The 17,370-nt window shown below is 39.4% G+C and overlaps 1 protein-coding gene across 1 annotated transcript in view; it reads left to right on the plus strand.

The window, feature by feature from the left end:
* Nucleotides 1–3,408, plus strand: part of cdh13 (cadherin 13, H-cadherin (heart)) — a 270,635-nt gene extending 267,227 nt beyond the window's left edge. Inside the window, exons 15-16 of the mRNA XM_062421569.1 lie at nt 2,676–2,894; nt 3,284–3,408. Coding sequence (XP_062277553.1) covers nt 2,676–2,894; nt 3,284–3,408 — 344 coding nt within the window. The remainder of the gene's footprint in view (nt 1–2,675; nt 2,895–3,283) is intronic.
* The last annotated feature ends 13,962 nt before the right edge of the window (nt 3,409–17,370 follow it).

Genomic DNA, 17,370 nt, shown 5'->3' on the forward strand with positions numbered 1-17,370 from the left:
TCTCCCCTACAGACATATAAATGGAGATGAAAACAGAAAGGTTTCACCTTTTAAGTCTTTCAGTGATCACAGGGGAATACATTTGTCAAAATAGTTGCAGATTTGTTCACCAAGAATAATGTTAATAGACCACACCACAAAATATGCCTCGGTGTATGCAACTCATTTATTTTTTCCTGCTATTACTAATTTTCATTAAACCAAGAAGCTTTGAGTTGTGCTCACAGGTTTACTAAAAAAAAAAAGCACACTGGGAAATGTAGAGATCAAATAAACTAAATATGAGTGTGGGAGGAAGCTGCCAAAGCACAAAATTGAATTACATTAGAAGAATATTAAAGGGTCATGAGAGCTCATATTGTGTCACAGTGATCATACGAGCCCATGCTGAATACAGAACGGAGTGGTCTTACCTGCAGTTGCTAGTAGGATCACACAAAAAGGATGCAGAGTAAAAATGATCCAAGGAGGGAAAAGAGGGCAAAGAGGGAGAGAGACAGACAACCAAGACATTGGATCAGGGTTGCATGACCGACAGCACTGTCTGTGTGTGTTTGAGTGACAGAGCAGAGCTAAAACCTGCCCAGAGGTATTAGCTGTGACTGACAGCGGGAGAGGGAGGTACAGACACTCCTCAATCACCACCGCTGGAAGAGACAGATAGGGCCAGCAGAGAAAGAGTCCGCTCCCAGTGAAATGGACTGGCACTGTGTTCGTCTCAGCTGTGTGCGCGTGTGTGTGTTTGTGTGTGAGTCTAAAGGTGTGTGCAACCACAGGTAGGAGGTAGTGATAATGCCTCTACATTATATCTCTATAAAATAGGTCCTGACATGCAGCAGCTAGTTATAATCCCTCTCTACAATTGTTTATGAAGTGGTCGGTGAACTGACAGATATAAGCATGTTATACTTTTTTCACAAAATAAATCTAATCTAATTTTGAATCTTTACTTTTTTAAATCTTTCTTTTAAGAAATTTAATTCGGTCAGTTTTAAAATACAGATGAGTGAAAAATTAAGGGAATCTGGTTTGACATATTGGGAAATGTCAGCTAGTTAGCTTAGCATTATGACTTGAAAAAGAGGGAGACAGCTAGCCTGGCTCCTCCCAAAAATAACAAAATCACAACAAAAGCACCTCTAACAGTGCATTCCAGTTGTACTCGGAAGTCTTTCGGAAGAATTTCTGAGTTCTTGGTCAGAAATTTCGGAAAGTTAGACATACCCTCTCAGCCCCGACTTCAAAATCCAAGATGGCAGCCCCATGCATTAACAGTGTGAAAGTTGTAGTAAAATCCTGTTTATTTGCAGTTTTATCTTGTCTCGTTAAATCAGTTGTACACAAAGCACTGTCCAGCTTTTATCTATGGACATGTTGCTGTGGTGTTTGCATGAACAAAATACAGCAAAATGCGTCTTTATTAAGCAGTATTGCTATCAGTGGCTAACCTGGCTAAAACTGGTTTTCTGACTTGTAAACTGGAACAATACAAACTGGGGTGTGACGTCATTCCCAGCTCCAAGTTCAGACTTCTGAGGTAAATGGAACGCAGCATAAAGCTTAATTGTTAATTAAATCAGTACAAAAAGTGCAAAAAAACGACAAGGGCCAGGCTAGCTGTTTCCCCCTGTTCCCAGGCTTTATGCTAAGCTAAGCTAACCAGCTGCTGGCTGTTGCTTTATTTAATGGACAAACTGAGTGAGGAAACATTATGCATGCAGATGCTTCCATACAAACCAACAAATGAATGATTGATGAATGATTCTATGAGTAGGGAAATTATAAGAATCATGGCCTTTGCAATCTAATGATCTCAAGCCAGTTTAACACCAAGGGGACCAAATGAGGGAATATATTTTGAAATAATGGTGTTCATCCCCCCCAATAGAAGTACAGAGAGTTGGAGAGTCTATGCAAAGATACAGGGAAGTCTTAATTGTCACCCAACTCTGTTATTTCATGTGCATGTGGAGTTTAAAGTGATCATTTGTTTAACAGATGAACATGAGTCACTGATCAAGTCTGCTTGTTTAAACATGTTGATTTTAATGATTGTACTGAGGTACTAACAGATGCTGTTTGTTGATTCATCACATGCTGATCAGGTTTTGTTGAAACGTTGAATTTTTAAAATTTAGCATCTCACACTGTACTCATGCATTTTTAAAGCACATGGAGCAGTCATAGAGGTGGCAGTTACTATTAATGTTGTCTTGTGACATTTCTTTGAGCGCACAGTTGGACAATGATCATTTTCTAAGTCAATAAAGAACTAAAAGTCACCTTACCTGCAGTTAACAGCCCTGGCAGACAAGTAAAAATGTGCAGCTTTGCATATTGAGGCACATTTCAGCATGAAGCGACTGGCTCCAGTAGGTACCTCTTGTGTCTCTCAAGGAATTTTAAAGTGTGATGCAACAAAGTGTAACCATCTTATGCAACTTAACTGGTGCCAAATTTTGTCGCCTCAGTTGTCAGGAAGGGCTTGGAAATGAGTTACTTGGAGCATATAAGTTTTGTGCCATAATACATTCATATAGTTCTGATTTGCACAATGTACAGCTGTTGCTGTGCAGTGTTAATGCAGAATAAATGGACAATACATTCAGGATTTGGGGATTACTGCACATCCGATACGCTGAACTTCCCTCTTCCCTCTGTGTGTCCCCCAACAGCCACACACTCCCAAATCATGCTTTTGCACAGTCTGAAGAAAGCCAACTACCAGCTCCCGTTGCTCATCACTGACTCGGGGGTGCCCCCTCTGTCCAACAACACAGAAGTCAAAGTTCAGGTGTGCGTCTGTAAGAAGAACAGGATGCACTGCAGCTCCGCTCACTCCCACAGCGCCAGCCTTCTCGTGCTGCTCGCGACACCCCTGCTCGCCCTACTCTGTAAGTATTATCACACAGCAACAGAGAAGCAGAGTTTGTTTTTATTTGATGTGGATTTATACTGTAAAAAATGGTGCTTTCAATTCATAATTTGATGAGAAATCCATAAAGACCTATGTCACAACCTGGCTCAAAGGTAGGATAAAAATTGGAGACCACACATGACGTTTTAAACTAGGAAACATAAATGTATTTAAATAAATTAAATGAAGTATTTATGTCAGTTTTCAGTAATGTTTGTAATGTATGGGTGTGTGAAGGTGTGTAAATGTAAGATAAAACAAAAATCTAAATAACCAGAGCTCAATCGAACCAAACAACTCAAAGAGGAGAGACAGGGAGTGAATGCGTAGAGCTCTATTTATAAAGGAGCAGTCACACCAATTCAGGTGTTGACCTGAAGGTCATCTCTCCTAATGAGTCACTTCCTAGATCCCAAGCAACCAATAAGAAATTAGGTCAGAGGCCATTGGGCCGTCACACCCATGTTAATCCTAACATCAAATTTGACTAATATTTTACATTTGAGAGCTGTAAAAACACCCTATACACATTTCTTTTAGCTGGACTTTTCCTAATGTGACCCACAGTATACAAAACTGCAAATAAAATGCATTATATTCTTAACATTTTGTGCAGCTGACACACATTTTTATTTATGCAAATGTACAAATTTGATCTTGTTTATTAGAAAAACTTCAAAAATCAGCATTCATATTCTATGACATGTTCTCCTGGACCATAAAATAGTGATTAATTAAACATTAATTAATGACAGATGGGGAATTTATGAATGTGAATTGGTGTAAAGACTAATTACGAGTCAGAATATGAACATTATGTGAGGGCTAAATGTGACTGACTCTCGGAAAAATTAGGTAATCGATTGTTCTTAAACTATAGTCCTTTATATGTAAGTCAATCTTGACTTCTATAAAATAAGCAAATATATGTGTATACGGATATAATTTGCATCCCTTGCATATACAGCAAGTGTGCATTCTCTCATGAATGTTGTCAAAAGTATGCCTTGTGCGTTCCACATTTTTTTCTTTTTTTCTCTCCTGTGATGCCTAGGGTATTCCCTGGGAAGTCTAACTTGAATTTACTCTGAATATCTCATTTAAGCCATTAGCAATAGTATGAATAATTCAGCCTCCTACATTCACAACACAAATGTAATGGAGGACGTCCAACAGCTAGTTTGGCACGAAAAAAGTAATTTGCAACTTTAAGGCCTGCGGATCCTTGCTCTCCCGTCTAGGCTTGTTCTCTGTAGTTTATAGTCTGGCCCGCTGTACGCTGGAGGCGGAGTACAGCAGGAGGGATAATAGTGAGAGAAGAAAAAGAAGAGGGGTAGCAATAAGAATGAGAGCGAAAGAGCAAGAAGGCCGGCAGGGGAGAGGCAAAAGAAAAGGGCAATAACTAGAAAATGGTAGGCTATGACTTTAGGCTGAAAAGATGGTTTTGTGCTTATTCCGTCTCCTTTTCTGCTGATTTAAGCTAGTCTGTAAAATGTATCACTGAGGATCATCATGACAAATCACAGTCATTTCTATCGTTCTCCTCTCAGCTCCCCATCCTCTCTTTTCTTGGTCGTGTTCTATTGATCTTCTCTCTCTCTTTCTGTCACATCTCCCGTTGATCACTCTGGCTTGCGTTTTACATCTGCTTCCAGACTCTCATCCTTCGGCCCTGTCTGTCACTGCTTTTCCTTCCTCGTGCCGCGCTCTGCTCTCTGTTTAGCAATCTGCCACACTCTTCCCCATAATCCTGTGCTTACAGGCAGAATCTCTGCGTCTCATCTTCTCATTTTCCTCCAGGTATCTGTGAATCTCTGCATGTAGCGCGATTGATGAATATCTTTCTCGAAACGCTTGTTCATAGCAGATGACTGCGCGCTGTATGGGAAGGGTTTTATTTGACGCTCCAACTTCACATCTTCTTCTCTCACTTACCTGCAACTTCCCTGGAAAAACCTCATGATTCACCGGACACAAAGTATTAAATAAGCTGACAATGCGTGGCAAGCAACAGTGTGAGAACGCCACACTCGAGCGTTGATAGACCATTAGCTGCGGTTTCACTGCAACACTCGAATCGCTAGCGTAAGTCAATGCTGCGTCAGCGGCGTCAGACGAGCCACCGAGCTCTCGGAAAGTTTTATGGCAGAGATCCTGAGAGTGTCCCAGCTGGAACCGTCAGTTTAGCTTTTCACGCTTTTCAAGTATTTTGTTATCTGGGGGTTGCCTTGGCAGCAGCCTCAGTGTCTGAACTAGAAAGCATGATATTTGGTTGACAGGCCAAGATCACATTAGGAGAATCTTCTCCACAGATGTCCTTTTACTCTGAATGACAGTAGCATTCATTACACTACTGTAAATAGTGCTGTGATAGACAGTGGCATTCATTAACCAAATAGCTGCTCCAGATGACAGATTCTTGAGCTGCCTGATCCTATGCTCGTGTGCATGTCCATTCATTGGGACTGTAGCATGTTTGCATAGTTAAAACAGACGTAACAGAGAGCTGTGTTGCCCCGGAGCTGCAGGCTGGAGATTACACAGAGAGGGAAAAAGGGTTGGGGTATGTGTGTCTCTCTCTATTGGGAATGTCAGACTGTATTACAGCTGGACAACATAGGTTCCACCAATTCAGACAGAGAACATCTCTACACACACTTGTGCACACACACATACACGGGTGCCCAGAGAGATGACTCCTGCTCAAGCTCATCACAGAGACCTGTGCTGGGGGACAGATAGAGGGGACTGATCACTGCAGTGTATAGTCAGATAGTCTGACAGAGAGGCAGAGACGATTCCCGTTTCAATTCCCTCGTCTCTAAGCTGAACTCTGACCCCGCAGAGAGAGAGATGAGGGGGAGAAAAATGAAAAGAGCCAGAGGGGAAAGATGGGAAAAGGAGACTAGAATAAAGGTGTGGAGATTAAACTCTCCTGTTTTGTTCTGTTTTTACCCACTGGGCTACAGGCGTATGCATGTCCACACAACAGTACATTCTTCTTAGCTCCTCTTTCTCTTTGTATTTGTATCACACTTCCTTTTTCCTGTTTCTGTTTTAGCTCTCTGTCTCTCTTAGCCCCAAACTATGTCTGCTATAAATTACATTTAAAATTCTGCATGAGGAAAGAAGTTTTGTAGGTAAAGTAATGCCGGACATATGACATTTTTCTTTATAACAAAACAGTAAACATTTTTCTCAAACATGTCTTCAGACTGCCAAAACGGCCATATGTATCTGAGAATTGTACTTTTGTTTTTCCTCCAACATCTCCTGACAACTAGAGGAGGTCTGGACCTAATTTGAGACAGATGCAAGGAAAACCTCCCTGATCTCAACACAAGCATTGATGCTTTGACCTTTTCAATATTTAACTATAACCTCAATCTTTCCCGAAACCTCAACCAAATGTTTTAAACACTTTGAATGTAATCTAATGTGGCAGAAATGACCTGAACTGTGGGCCCTTGGTGTCCATAGGTCCTGTGCTTTGTGTGCCAAGCCATTAGGATCTTCTCACCTGTGACATATTAGCTGAATAAGAACGTGGGCACCGCTGAAATGTATTTGTATAATGTATCTCGCTGTTTCTCAGAGAGGATTGAGAGGAGAGAGAATTCAAGTTTTGGTTGAAGTACATATGTTTTAGGGAGTCATCCCTATGTTCCCACAGCCATATGCCCCCCCCCCCCCCCCCCCTTTTTCTAAGAAAATTTCCTCCCATCAAAATTAGGCCCTATGTTCCCTCAGCCTTATGTTCCCTCAAGGATTTTCCACCACAACATAGGGCTGTGAGATCTTAGGGCTGTGGGAACATAGGGCTAAGGACACATAGGGCTGAGGGAATATAGGGCTAAGGAAACATAGGACTGAGGGAACATAGGGCTGAGGGAACATAGGACTGAGGGAACATAGTGCTGAGGGAACTTAAGGCTGAGGGAACACAGTGCGGAGGGAATATAGGCCTGTGGGAACATTGACACGCCCCCTTTTTATGTATCTTGCTGTTTCTCAGAGAAGAGTGAGAGGAAAGAGTGTTCCATATGTATTCAAATCTGAAAATTCAAGTTTTGGTTGAAGTACATATGTTGTAGCATGTAAATGCCACTTTCCCAAGCCTTTCTAAAAACCTTTTCCCACATGACTTGACGTAGGTGTCTGCATGATGACATTGCTACATGTAAACCAATATAAAAGCCTAACTTGCCGGTAGCTACACTGAATGAACACTAACTGTTGCTGCTGCTCAAAGTTTTAAAAACTAAACTCTTGAGCTCTCCTCCCACCAGTATATGGCTCCAGATCAGAGTAGAATCAGCGAGTGTTATTCCTTCGGAAGCTGCGGCTCTGCTCCCGGCTCTCACCTACAGCGCTCCCGGCACTCAGCAGCTGTCTGTCCCCTCCGCTCCGTCTGCCGCATTAATAAACATCTCACACACTCAGTCTCAAGCTCTGCAACATCGCTCATAGTATATCTTTTTTTCATGCTCTAAGATACACTGAAGCGAGTATGTTAGGAAGACACTGTCAGCAAACTGCTTGTGTGTGTGTGTGTGTGTGTGTGTGTGTGTGTGTGTGTGTGTGTGTGTGTGTGTGTGTGTGTGTGTGTGTGTGTGTGTGTGTGTGTGTGTGTGTGTGTGTGTGTGTGTGTGTGTGTGTGTGTGTGTGTGTGTGTGTGTGTGTGTGTGTGTGTGTGGTGAAGGAAGAAGGGGCATCTCTAACTGCCTTTTCCTAACGGCTGAGTGGGTGTTTCCATTTGAACAACCTGGAATGAAACGAAAACAGATGGGAGTCCTTTAAAACAACTGGTTCACACAATGGTATGTTTTCTACAAAACACAAACAAGGCAGGAAGAGAAAGATACATCTGTAAAATGACACTCGAATCAATAGAATTGATGAAAACAACAGGTTGAAAAGAAAGGAAACTAGATAATTTCTCCCTTCACTGACACATTTTCTCTTTTTTTGTAAATCTACTGGAAGCCAAAATAATTTAAAATGGTGTGTGGGCTATGAAACGTGCTTGCTTGTTAATATGGTGGGCGGGGAATTGTACTGTTCCTGTCACCGACCTGGAGCATGAAACCCCAGTTGGATCGTGCCTTCCCATCCATCCATCCGTCCATCCGTCCATCCTCCACTGAGTCCTTAGCTCGGCTCAGCGTAGCAACGTGCCAAAAGTGGAGCCACGTCCTCGCTGGCTTTCTGTCCTCACTCTCAGTCTCTACTGGGGTTGCTTTCAGACACTTAAATAATGTATGTAACTCTGCAGGACAGAGAGGAAGACTGAGCTAGAACCAACATATACTTGTGTCTTTTAATGCTTACTAGACCTTTGTTTGCTGTTGCAGGATTGGCAGCTAAATCCAAGGGCTTTGCAGGGGCCCTACTTTCACTCCTCTCCATTGTAAGCCTTTCTTTTGTGATCAGTGTGTAATAGACTCACACACACACATCCACTACACACACACACACACACACACACACATACAGATTAGCTTAAAATAGGGAACAACTAAAGTATTATCCTATATTCCAGTAGAGGGAAATGCTTGAAAATATATAAAGACCAACACACACACATACATATACACGCTCAGATCTGGGTTGTTAAATGTTCACGTGAAAGCATCCATTGTTCACCTGAGATAAAGCTTCCTAATTGGGCAAACTAAACGCAGTCAATATGTGCTCCCATAGGCTGCATTGGCACACACACAAAAAGACAGCTACTCATAAGAATGACTGCTAATTTTAGAAGTCATTACAATAAGGAACGCTCCTTTCTTGCTTGGAGATGCAGCTCGCAGGTGGCACAACCAACACAGATGACCACACTGCCCCCTATCAGTGCACATGTGAACTGATTTGCTTGTGTGCAGTGCATGCACTATCTCTTAACAGCAGCTTCACTGTCGCTTAAAAGTGAAATTTTCAAAGTTGATGGTGTGTGGCTTGGAGGTAATAAGTTGGCCAAGATGGTCAGTATGTAAATAATGTGTATTTTTACACATATAGGCTGTGTGGACATTGCCAGGCCTTTGGAGATTTTTTTTTTTTTTTTTTTTTCGCCCAAAGTGGCAATGTGTGAATTTAGCTTATGAGGGATATGGAATAAGGTGATAATATGAAAATCTCTGGGGGGAACGGATGTTGATGCTCTTACCGGTATTTCTACTACCCTTCTTGCACTTAAACACACACACACACACATGCACAGCTATTTCATCCTAAGCTGTGCCAATTCACCCTCCCATGTGCTCAATTTACGAAGGTCTACAAGCTCAAACTACATGCTGAAATCTTTTTCCATGCAGGATTACGGACTGCAGCTGCAGATTTCGTCTGTGGTTGTAATAATGCACTGCAGAAACCTGCTTGCCCCCCACCCCACCACCCACCCCCCACTCCTGCTCCTCTCTGTGTTTCTGTGTAATTTTGGCAAGAGTAATAATGTAATTCCAAGAGTAAAGGAGAGAGAGAGAGAGAGAGAGAGAGAGAGAGAGAGAGAGAGAGAGAGAGAGAGAGAGAGAGAGAGAGAGAGAGAGAGAGAGAGAGAGGGCGGAGTGAAAACAAAGCATTTACCATTAAACACAACAAACAACTCCCAGCCCAGATGCCACTAATTTACCTCCATCCTCTCGAGGTTTTTAGTCCACACTATTTCTCCTCTCTGATCCCTCTCTTCGCTCTGACAGCCTCTTCCTTCGGCAGCTCTACACTAATCCCCTTCCAGCTAGAGAGACAGGATGTTTAGGGGCTTATTTACTCTTGTAAAAATATAGCTTTTTCACAGCTTCTTTTTTAAAGAGACCTCGCAACAGAGGGATGTGTACGGTGGAGGGTTTGATCCTGCCCTCTGATCAGGCTGTGGAAGGTTTTTGATCTTTGGACTGAGATATTAAAAGTCACTGTGGGGGTATTTAAAGAGGTGTATAGCTTCATAGATGAACAGCCTAAAACCAACTGGGCTGCCACTGTTCAACAATGAACATGTAGAAGACTTAATGCATCATAACAACTTACTTTGGTTTAGGTCTGAAGGCTATATGTACATAATTTACCTTTTTCGGAATCTGAAAAGTTGTCATATTTGCTCTGAAGACGTGTGAATTATTTGTTGATCATTAGCAAGTGATGCTTAAAGGCATCGTAAATTGTTTATGAATATAAAGTAGTTGCACTAGACTGTACACATGTTTTCACTCATGTATTATTAATGACTTGTTGGTACATTTGTTGCTGCATCTGTTAAACAGTTACATGAGGATATACAAGGACATTTTCAAGCTCCAACTGTGAGGCTGCCAAAAATAACAGTCAAGAGACATTTATAAGCCATTGGTTGTCACAGGATGAAGTAACAGTATTTCTAAATCTGGCTCTTGTGTGTAAATCATGTAAGTTCATCGCTGTCTAATCGCTGGGGCAAATAGAGTTGAGACCTTTCATATTGTTGGTTTCTGTAATAAAACAACTTACACATAATCAGGGTTGGGAAGGTTACATTAGAAATGTAATAGGTTACAGATTACTAGTTACTCTATTTAAAATGTAATGAGTAATGTAACTTTTTCAATGACTTAATCAAAGTAATGTAACTTATTACATTTGATGACTTTTGTAATGTTCTAACCAATGTTTCCAGCTGTTAGGGTAAATGTTCCCATTAAGCACCAAAATCTAAGTTCAGCTGTTTTTCATGGATACTGACATGATTTATAAGAGAGATCATTTCTTATAAAGCAAGATTTATCTCTCATTTGAAAATGTATTCATTAGTTTATGTAGATTTTGGAATATAAAATAAAGATATTTGATAAATAAAGTGGGTTTAATTGGTACTGTGACTCCATTTAAGCCCCTGTGTGCTCCAAATAAGCCCACGTCATGATTTATTTATAAAATGTGAAAAAATATTGATTTCAAAGAATCAAAAACAGCAATATATATATTCAGTAACATGTTAAATATCTTAAAACGTTTTAAAAGTCTAACTTCAGATGTAACCTCCTTTGTAATCAACATTTTCATAACTAACTGTAATTTAATTATACATTGTTTCCTCAGTAACAGCTACATTTATTTTGTAATTAAATACCATGACACCATACATGTAACTAGTTACTTCCCAACACTGCACATAACACACTTTTTTTTAACTGTAAGAAGCACATACAACTAAGAGTAATGCATGAAATTAATGCATAACACAGGATAAAAACACAATTTCAAATAACCAATGCCATAGTGGTACTGTTGATAGTTTGACTTGTTAATATACAGACATAACTAATAACAGTCATCCTGGTGGTGTTATATTTCAGTGCCCTGGTATTGTATGTCTAACTGTCACTGGGACACTTAAATGGAAGGGGGGCAACATTAATATCCCCAAGAGTTATTATACATGTCTTAAGATAACATATTATGTCAAAGGCTCCAGAACAGGGGTGCTGTATAGCTCTGCTTACTTGTGTGAAGTGGGTGAAATCATGGAGCTAATTAATGACTTTAGACACATCAGAGATATCATCACACAGAGTACTGGATGTTACTATTACTATACTATTACTGGATATTGCTATTTTGCTATTTCACTATGTATAGCCTATTCTTTATATTTATATTTTGCTATCTTAGTATGTATAGTTACCGTATTTAGTATATCGTAGTACATGTATCGCCACTATGTGTCCGTGTAATGCTGCTGCTACACTGTAATTTCCCAGCTTGGGATCAATAAAGTATATCTATCTATCTATCTATCTTATAAGAATATTGAAATTGTCAGTTATTAAAAGTAAACACAGAAATGTGTTTTTTCACTGTCGACATTCTGTCACTTGGCTCAAGTGTCCAGAGAAGCTGTACTAATGAAGCTTCATGCTCTTTTACCAGCATCATGAACTAAACTAAATGGGACGTGGCCTTCAGTAATGTTATTAAATGCACATGTGTTTTCTCCTGCTTTGACATTTCAATTAAGTAATAAAGTAATCAGTAAGTAATTACAGGCTTGTCTGAAAAAACATGTCTGCTGTGAACAAAGTCTGTAGTTCAACAAGAGGCAAAAAAAATCACCTTTTTTCACTTATGTCAGTTATTCTTAGTCGTTTTTAACAATCTTTTACTGAGAGTCTTTTCTTTTATTTGTGGGTTTCACAGTGTGACAGTGAAAGACAGGAACAGCCTGAACAGTATTGTTAACATTTGTTCAAAGATTACTGGAGCGAACCAGAGCGATCTCAGTTCTTTTTGTGACCAACAAATCACGAGGAAATGTGTCCCCTCTGCTGTCTGCCCTCTCAGTTCCTCATCACCTTTTCTCTTTTTCCTTTCATGCTTTGTACAGGCTTGTTCCCTTGTGTATCTTTTTACATCGTTGCTGTTTTTGGTTTTCTGATTAACAGTGTGTTTTTTTTATTATTATTTTGCTGTCTCTTTTGTGCGTTGATGTGTTGTCTGTTGATGTGGTGATGAGCTGCTGCATACAATTGTGATTATAGGGATAAAAAAATAAAGTTCTGTTGGACTCAAGTTGTAAAGCAATTAAATAGCACAATCTGTGTCTAAATGTAAACAGAGAAATACAAAATGATTCAAAATGAATTCAAACCATTTAATATGTTCTTATTTTGGGGGAGTTGAAAGCTATAAACTCTTTATATACATTTATGATCAGGTTATCTTCAAAATTACAGTGTATGTCCTCTATAGAGTATGTTACCTCTATATATTATTTGTAATATCCTTAGCTACAATTGGATCATATCTCAATTAGAAATTACATATAGTACCAGCCCATGGTTTGGACACACTTTCTCATAGATAGATAGATAGATAGATAGATAGATAGATAGATAGATAGATAGATAGATAGATAGATAGATAGATAGATAGATAGATAGATAGATAGATAGATAGATAGATAGATAGATAGATAGATAGATAGATAGATAGATAGATAGATAGATAGATAGATAGATAGATAGATAGATAGATAGATAGATAGATAGATAGATAGATAGATAGATACTTTATTCTTCCCAAAGAAAATTAAGGCATCCAATAGCTTATATGACACACACATACACACATACAAATGCAAAAAAACACTCACAGAAGACAATTGTGAGATGCATAGTGGAAGTGCTGTAGTAAGGTTACTATGGTAGGATAGTGCAAAAAGTGGCGTTATAGTGCAAAAAGTGACAGTGCAAGGATATTACCACTATGAAGTGAAAGGGACACGTTTGACTACTAAACATAAGTGCTGGCTGGGTTCACATGTAACATTTTATTTGTAAATTTCTATGTTGTTTTTTTTTTTGTTTTTTTAGAGTTAAGCGCTGCAATTATATCTGACACTGATGTTGGAGGGAATGGGGTCAGGATGGATGGTAGGCGTACAATACACTGGACTGTGGCACCAGAGACCGAGATTTCCATCATGAGTCCGGCATGTGGTTCGTTTTAGGCCAAAAAAAAAAAAAAAAAAAGCACCTTGGTTAATGTTAGTGAAAGATTGTGGTTTCAGTTAAATATTAATAACAGTTTTTGTCTTCAAGTCATTGCTGACTTTTTTCTGTATTGAAACCAAGACCACAATCTTTCCCTAACGTTCACTAACTGCAGCCACAGTCTAAACTTAGACATAACAAGTTTAATATTGGTGTAATTACTGCCAGCACCTATTATACTGCAAGATCACATATTTCAAAATGTGTTGTCTGTCACTGAACTTTTACTCATTTGTTCAGTATCAGCATATTTCCAACTTGCCAAACGTTAATTAACAACATTTTCTCATTACATTGAGAGACAACAGTAGTATATTATATAAATGTAATTTCTAGGTGCTTGGATGGATTATCAAAGTGAAGATATTAATGAACATTATCACTAGTTGTTTATAAACTTTAAAATATAGTTTTATACAGTTTATTCATTAAATCCCTGGGTGGTACGGCTTATTAACATAAATTGCAGTCACTGTTACCCTGACAGATTCAGTCTTCCTCTGTAATGCTTCGTCTTCACGCTGCAATGCCGCTGTTTTTCGTCTAGCAGCCGTGACATACCTGGGCTAATCAACTGTCACCCTCCTCGCCTCTCAGCAATTAGAAAGGCTGGAAAAACGCTTGCCCCCCCCCCCCAGCGTCCCGTTTGATTCTTACATGCCTCCTGCAGCTTGTTAAATTTACATTTTACGCATTAAGCAGACGCTTTTACCCAGAGAGACTTACAATAAGTGGAGATGGTGAAGATAAGTCAACATCAGTGAATCACAGCGATACTCTCCATTAGGTCATTCATATACATGACGGAAAAGAGAAGTTAAAATGTATTATTTTCTGTCTGGTATTGTGAAATGGAAATTGGTTCATTTGCTACAGCACAGGAAACACTTTTTTAATGCAGTGTTGGAAGAGGAAAGTGACACAGAGAGAAGCTTACATATAAACAGGACCTTTTGGTTATTTATACTGTGTGTGTGTATATATATATATGACCTTTTCTAAGCAGTACAGGGATATGAGAACATTATGCTAGGTGTGAAAAATGTTTCAGTCATACCTTATATTTACTAGTACGTGTCTGTGTGCGACTCCATGTTTGAGAAGTTTTCAAAGAACGACAACAACAAAAATGAGCAAGCACTGAGAATGTAGCAGGGATCATTATAAAACTCCTCGCTGTGATTCTCTACAGGACCACAGTGTGGTATTCTAGCTATTTCTACTAGCTGTAACATAAAGTGACTCATTTATAACCAAGCCAATCTCAGGTATAATGATTATATTCAGTCACCGTCTGTTCATCCCTCTCTTTCTTGCTCCCTCTTCTTCCTACCTAATTCTCTCTTTCATCTGTTCCTGACCTATGAGTTCATAGCCTCTGTCTGCCAGTGAGCTGAGGTGAATTGATTCGGCAATGTATTTTCATGTCAAGCCCTTGACTTTTTAGCCAGAGGGGTTAGAATTGCCTCTTTTATATCCAGTTTTTTAATGTGAGGGGAAACAGGGCTGTGTCATTAGATTTGCAAAACCAATATCTGAGTCTCGAGTGCCTCCAAGTGTTTCTCGACTTTTATTTCCTTTTTTGGGAGCACTTAGGTCTAAGCATTATGAAAAGGGGTGGGGGGGGGGGGGGAGGCGACATTGGAAGAAAAACAATATACAAAGAAAAAATCAATCAGCCCCACCCCCATCCGTTACACACCCCTCCATCCTATCAGATATTCAACCCCATTCAGCCGTACTTCGATCGCTTCGGAATTTTTTGAAGTGTACAGTCCAAGTCATTTCAGAATGTCTGGGAAAATTACAGTTCACATTCCTCAAGACTGCTCCCTAATCTCATAGAGAGACAGAGAGACAGGGGAGGATAAAGACAGAAAAAAGAGGCCGAAAGACATATTGGCGGGTCAACGGTCGAAACGCATGACAAGTTTTTCTGTCTGATACTGACTGCCAACTTATTAAACAAAGCATGGCAGAGCTGTGAACACAATAGTAAGAGCAACAGTGCAACCCACTCATACACTCATAAAAGAATCACAGAAAGCATAATGCAACAGTAAACCCTTTAGAAACAAACACTAGCTATGACAAATTGCCACCTCCAAATTGGCTGTTTTATACCACATTTTGCTGCATACATTTTGCTAGATTAGCAGTAAAAGGCAAGGCTTAAAGGTAAGCCTGTTAAGTAAGGTAGAATGCTTATGGTACACCTGATTTGTTCCTCACAGTAACCACTGCATCAGTGCAGTGAGGAGTTGTACTTACCATGTACTTAAACAGTGTCACAGTCTTAAGAACCATAGACTGAAGTAATGGAGCAGTGCAAGGTCTCACTTTCTTTGCTACAAATGTACTGTAATTTGCAGATATTACACATATTTGGTTTCTGTTATCCTCTAAAGGCTACAGATGAGTCTCTTACAGATTTCATACAACCTCTGCGACTGATGTGATATACAGTGCTATGCAAAAGTCTTAGTCAACCATTTGATTTGTTGTTTTAGCAATGCTACAATGACCATATATAATTATTTATCTGTCTCTTTATTAGAACACAACCAGAAAAATACAGGAAATGTGTTTGCAGTATTAAAAAGCAGGAACAAATCTGAATAAAATAGCTTCTATAAGCTAAAGTGGCAAGTATTTAGTGTGACCTCCCCTTACACCTCAGCAGTAGCACGAACCTGGCTCTCTTAAACCTAAATGTAATGGAAGCCTAATTAAAGTCATTGCTAACATCTGTATTTGTCCTGCTATTTCACGTCAAATGCTGCTGTGAAAAAGGTCAATTACATCAGGTTTGTGCAAGACATGCTTGAGCATTACATACACATGTTGTTTAAGTCATTGGAAGCTTGCTAATATGACCAACTAATAAGACCAACTTTCAATCACATCATTCCATTCAAAATGCCAAAGATCACAGAATTTGACAGACATCAAAATCATAATTTTGCATCAGCAAGGCCACTCTCAAAGGGAAATCAGCTTCAATCAACTTCAGCACAGTCTCCCATAAAAGAGTTCAACAGTGTTGTGCCTGAACGCGTTCAATGAATGATCGTTCATGAACTCGTTCATATTTTGGGCGAACGTGAACTGAACGTACTGTATTTCTGCCTGATGAACGTTATTGTGAAAGCGTTCATTCTGGCGTTTGTGAACGGCGCTCTCTCACAGTTTAACTTCGTTCAAGATAGAAAACCCGGCTAAAACACACCGTAAACAGGCCTTAATATGTAGCGGAAAAAACACCCAATCTGGCAACACCAGCCACCACAGAGTCGCACCGCCGCATGTGTCATCAAAATGCGAAGCATGGAGGCAAAAACAAATGAAGGCAGCAGCACCAAAGACATAATGAGCAGCACTGCCTCAGACTCTGCCTCCACCATTAATACGGCATCTTCGTATGATTACTTAAAACAATTTCGAAATCTGACGCATAGTTTCAGTGTTAAAACTGATCAAATAATTGCTGTCTGTGGTTCGATATGGGCTGTGGCAATAATTTTGAAAAATAATAGCTTGCAGCAACATATTGAAAAAAAAGAACTATGAACAAGTTAATTTTTGGAACTGTGAACTTAGTTCAAAATGTTGAATTATGAACTATGAACTGAACTAGTTCATTTTAACATTTGTGAACTGAACTTTGAAATAATTCATGTAGAAAGTGAACTTTCCCAACACTGGAGATCAATATGTACTAAGTGGCAAGGAAGGTCACACTAATACTGACTTTTGCCTGTAGAAGTAATTTTTTTTTACAATTTTGTGGACATATTTCCTGTATTTCTGTTTGCATCTTAATAAAAGACCGAAAAATAAATATGGATGGTCATTAAAACGTTGCTAAAACAGTAGTATTCATGCAGTTTAAAATGAGTGAATAATATTATGCTAAGTTAACCAACA

This window comes from Scomber scombrus, chromosome 6, assembly GCF_963691925.1.
Source record: "Scomber scombrus chromosome 6, fScoSco1.1, whole genome shotgun sequence".
In the NCBI taxonomy this organism is placed as follows: Eukaryota; Metazoa; Chordata; class Actinopteri; order Scombriformes; family Scombridae; genus Scomber; species Scomber scombrus.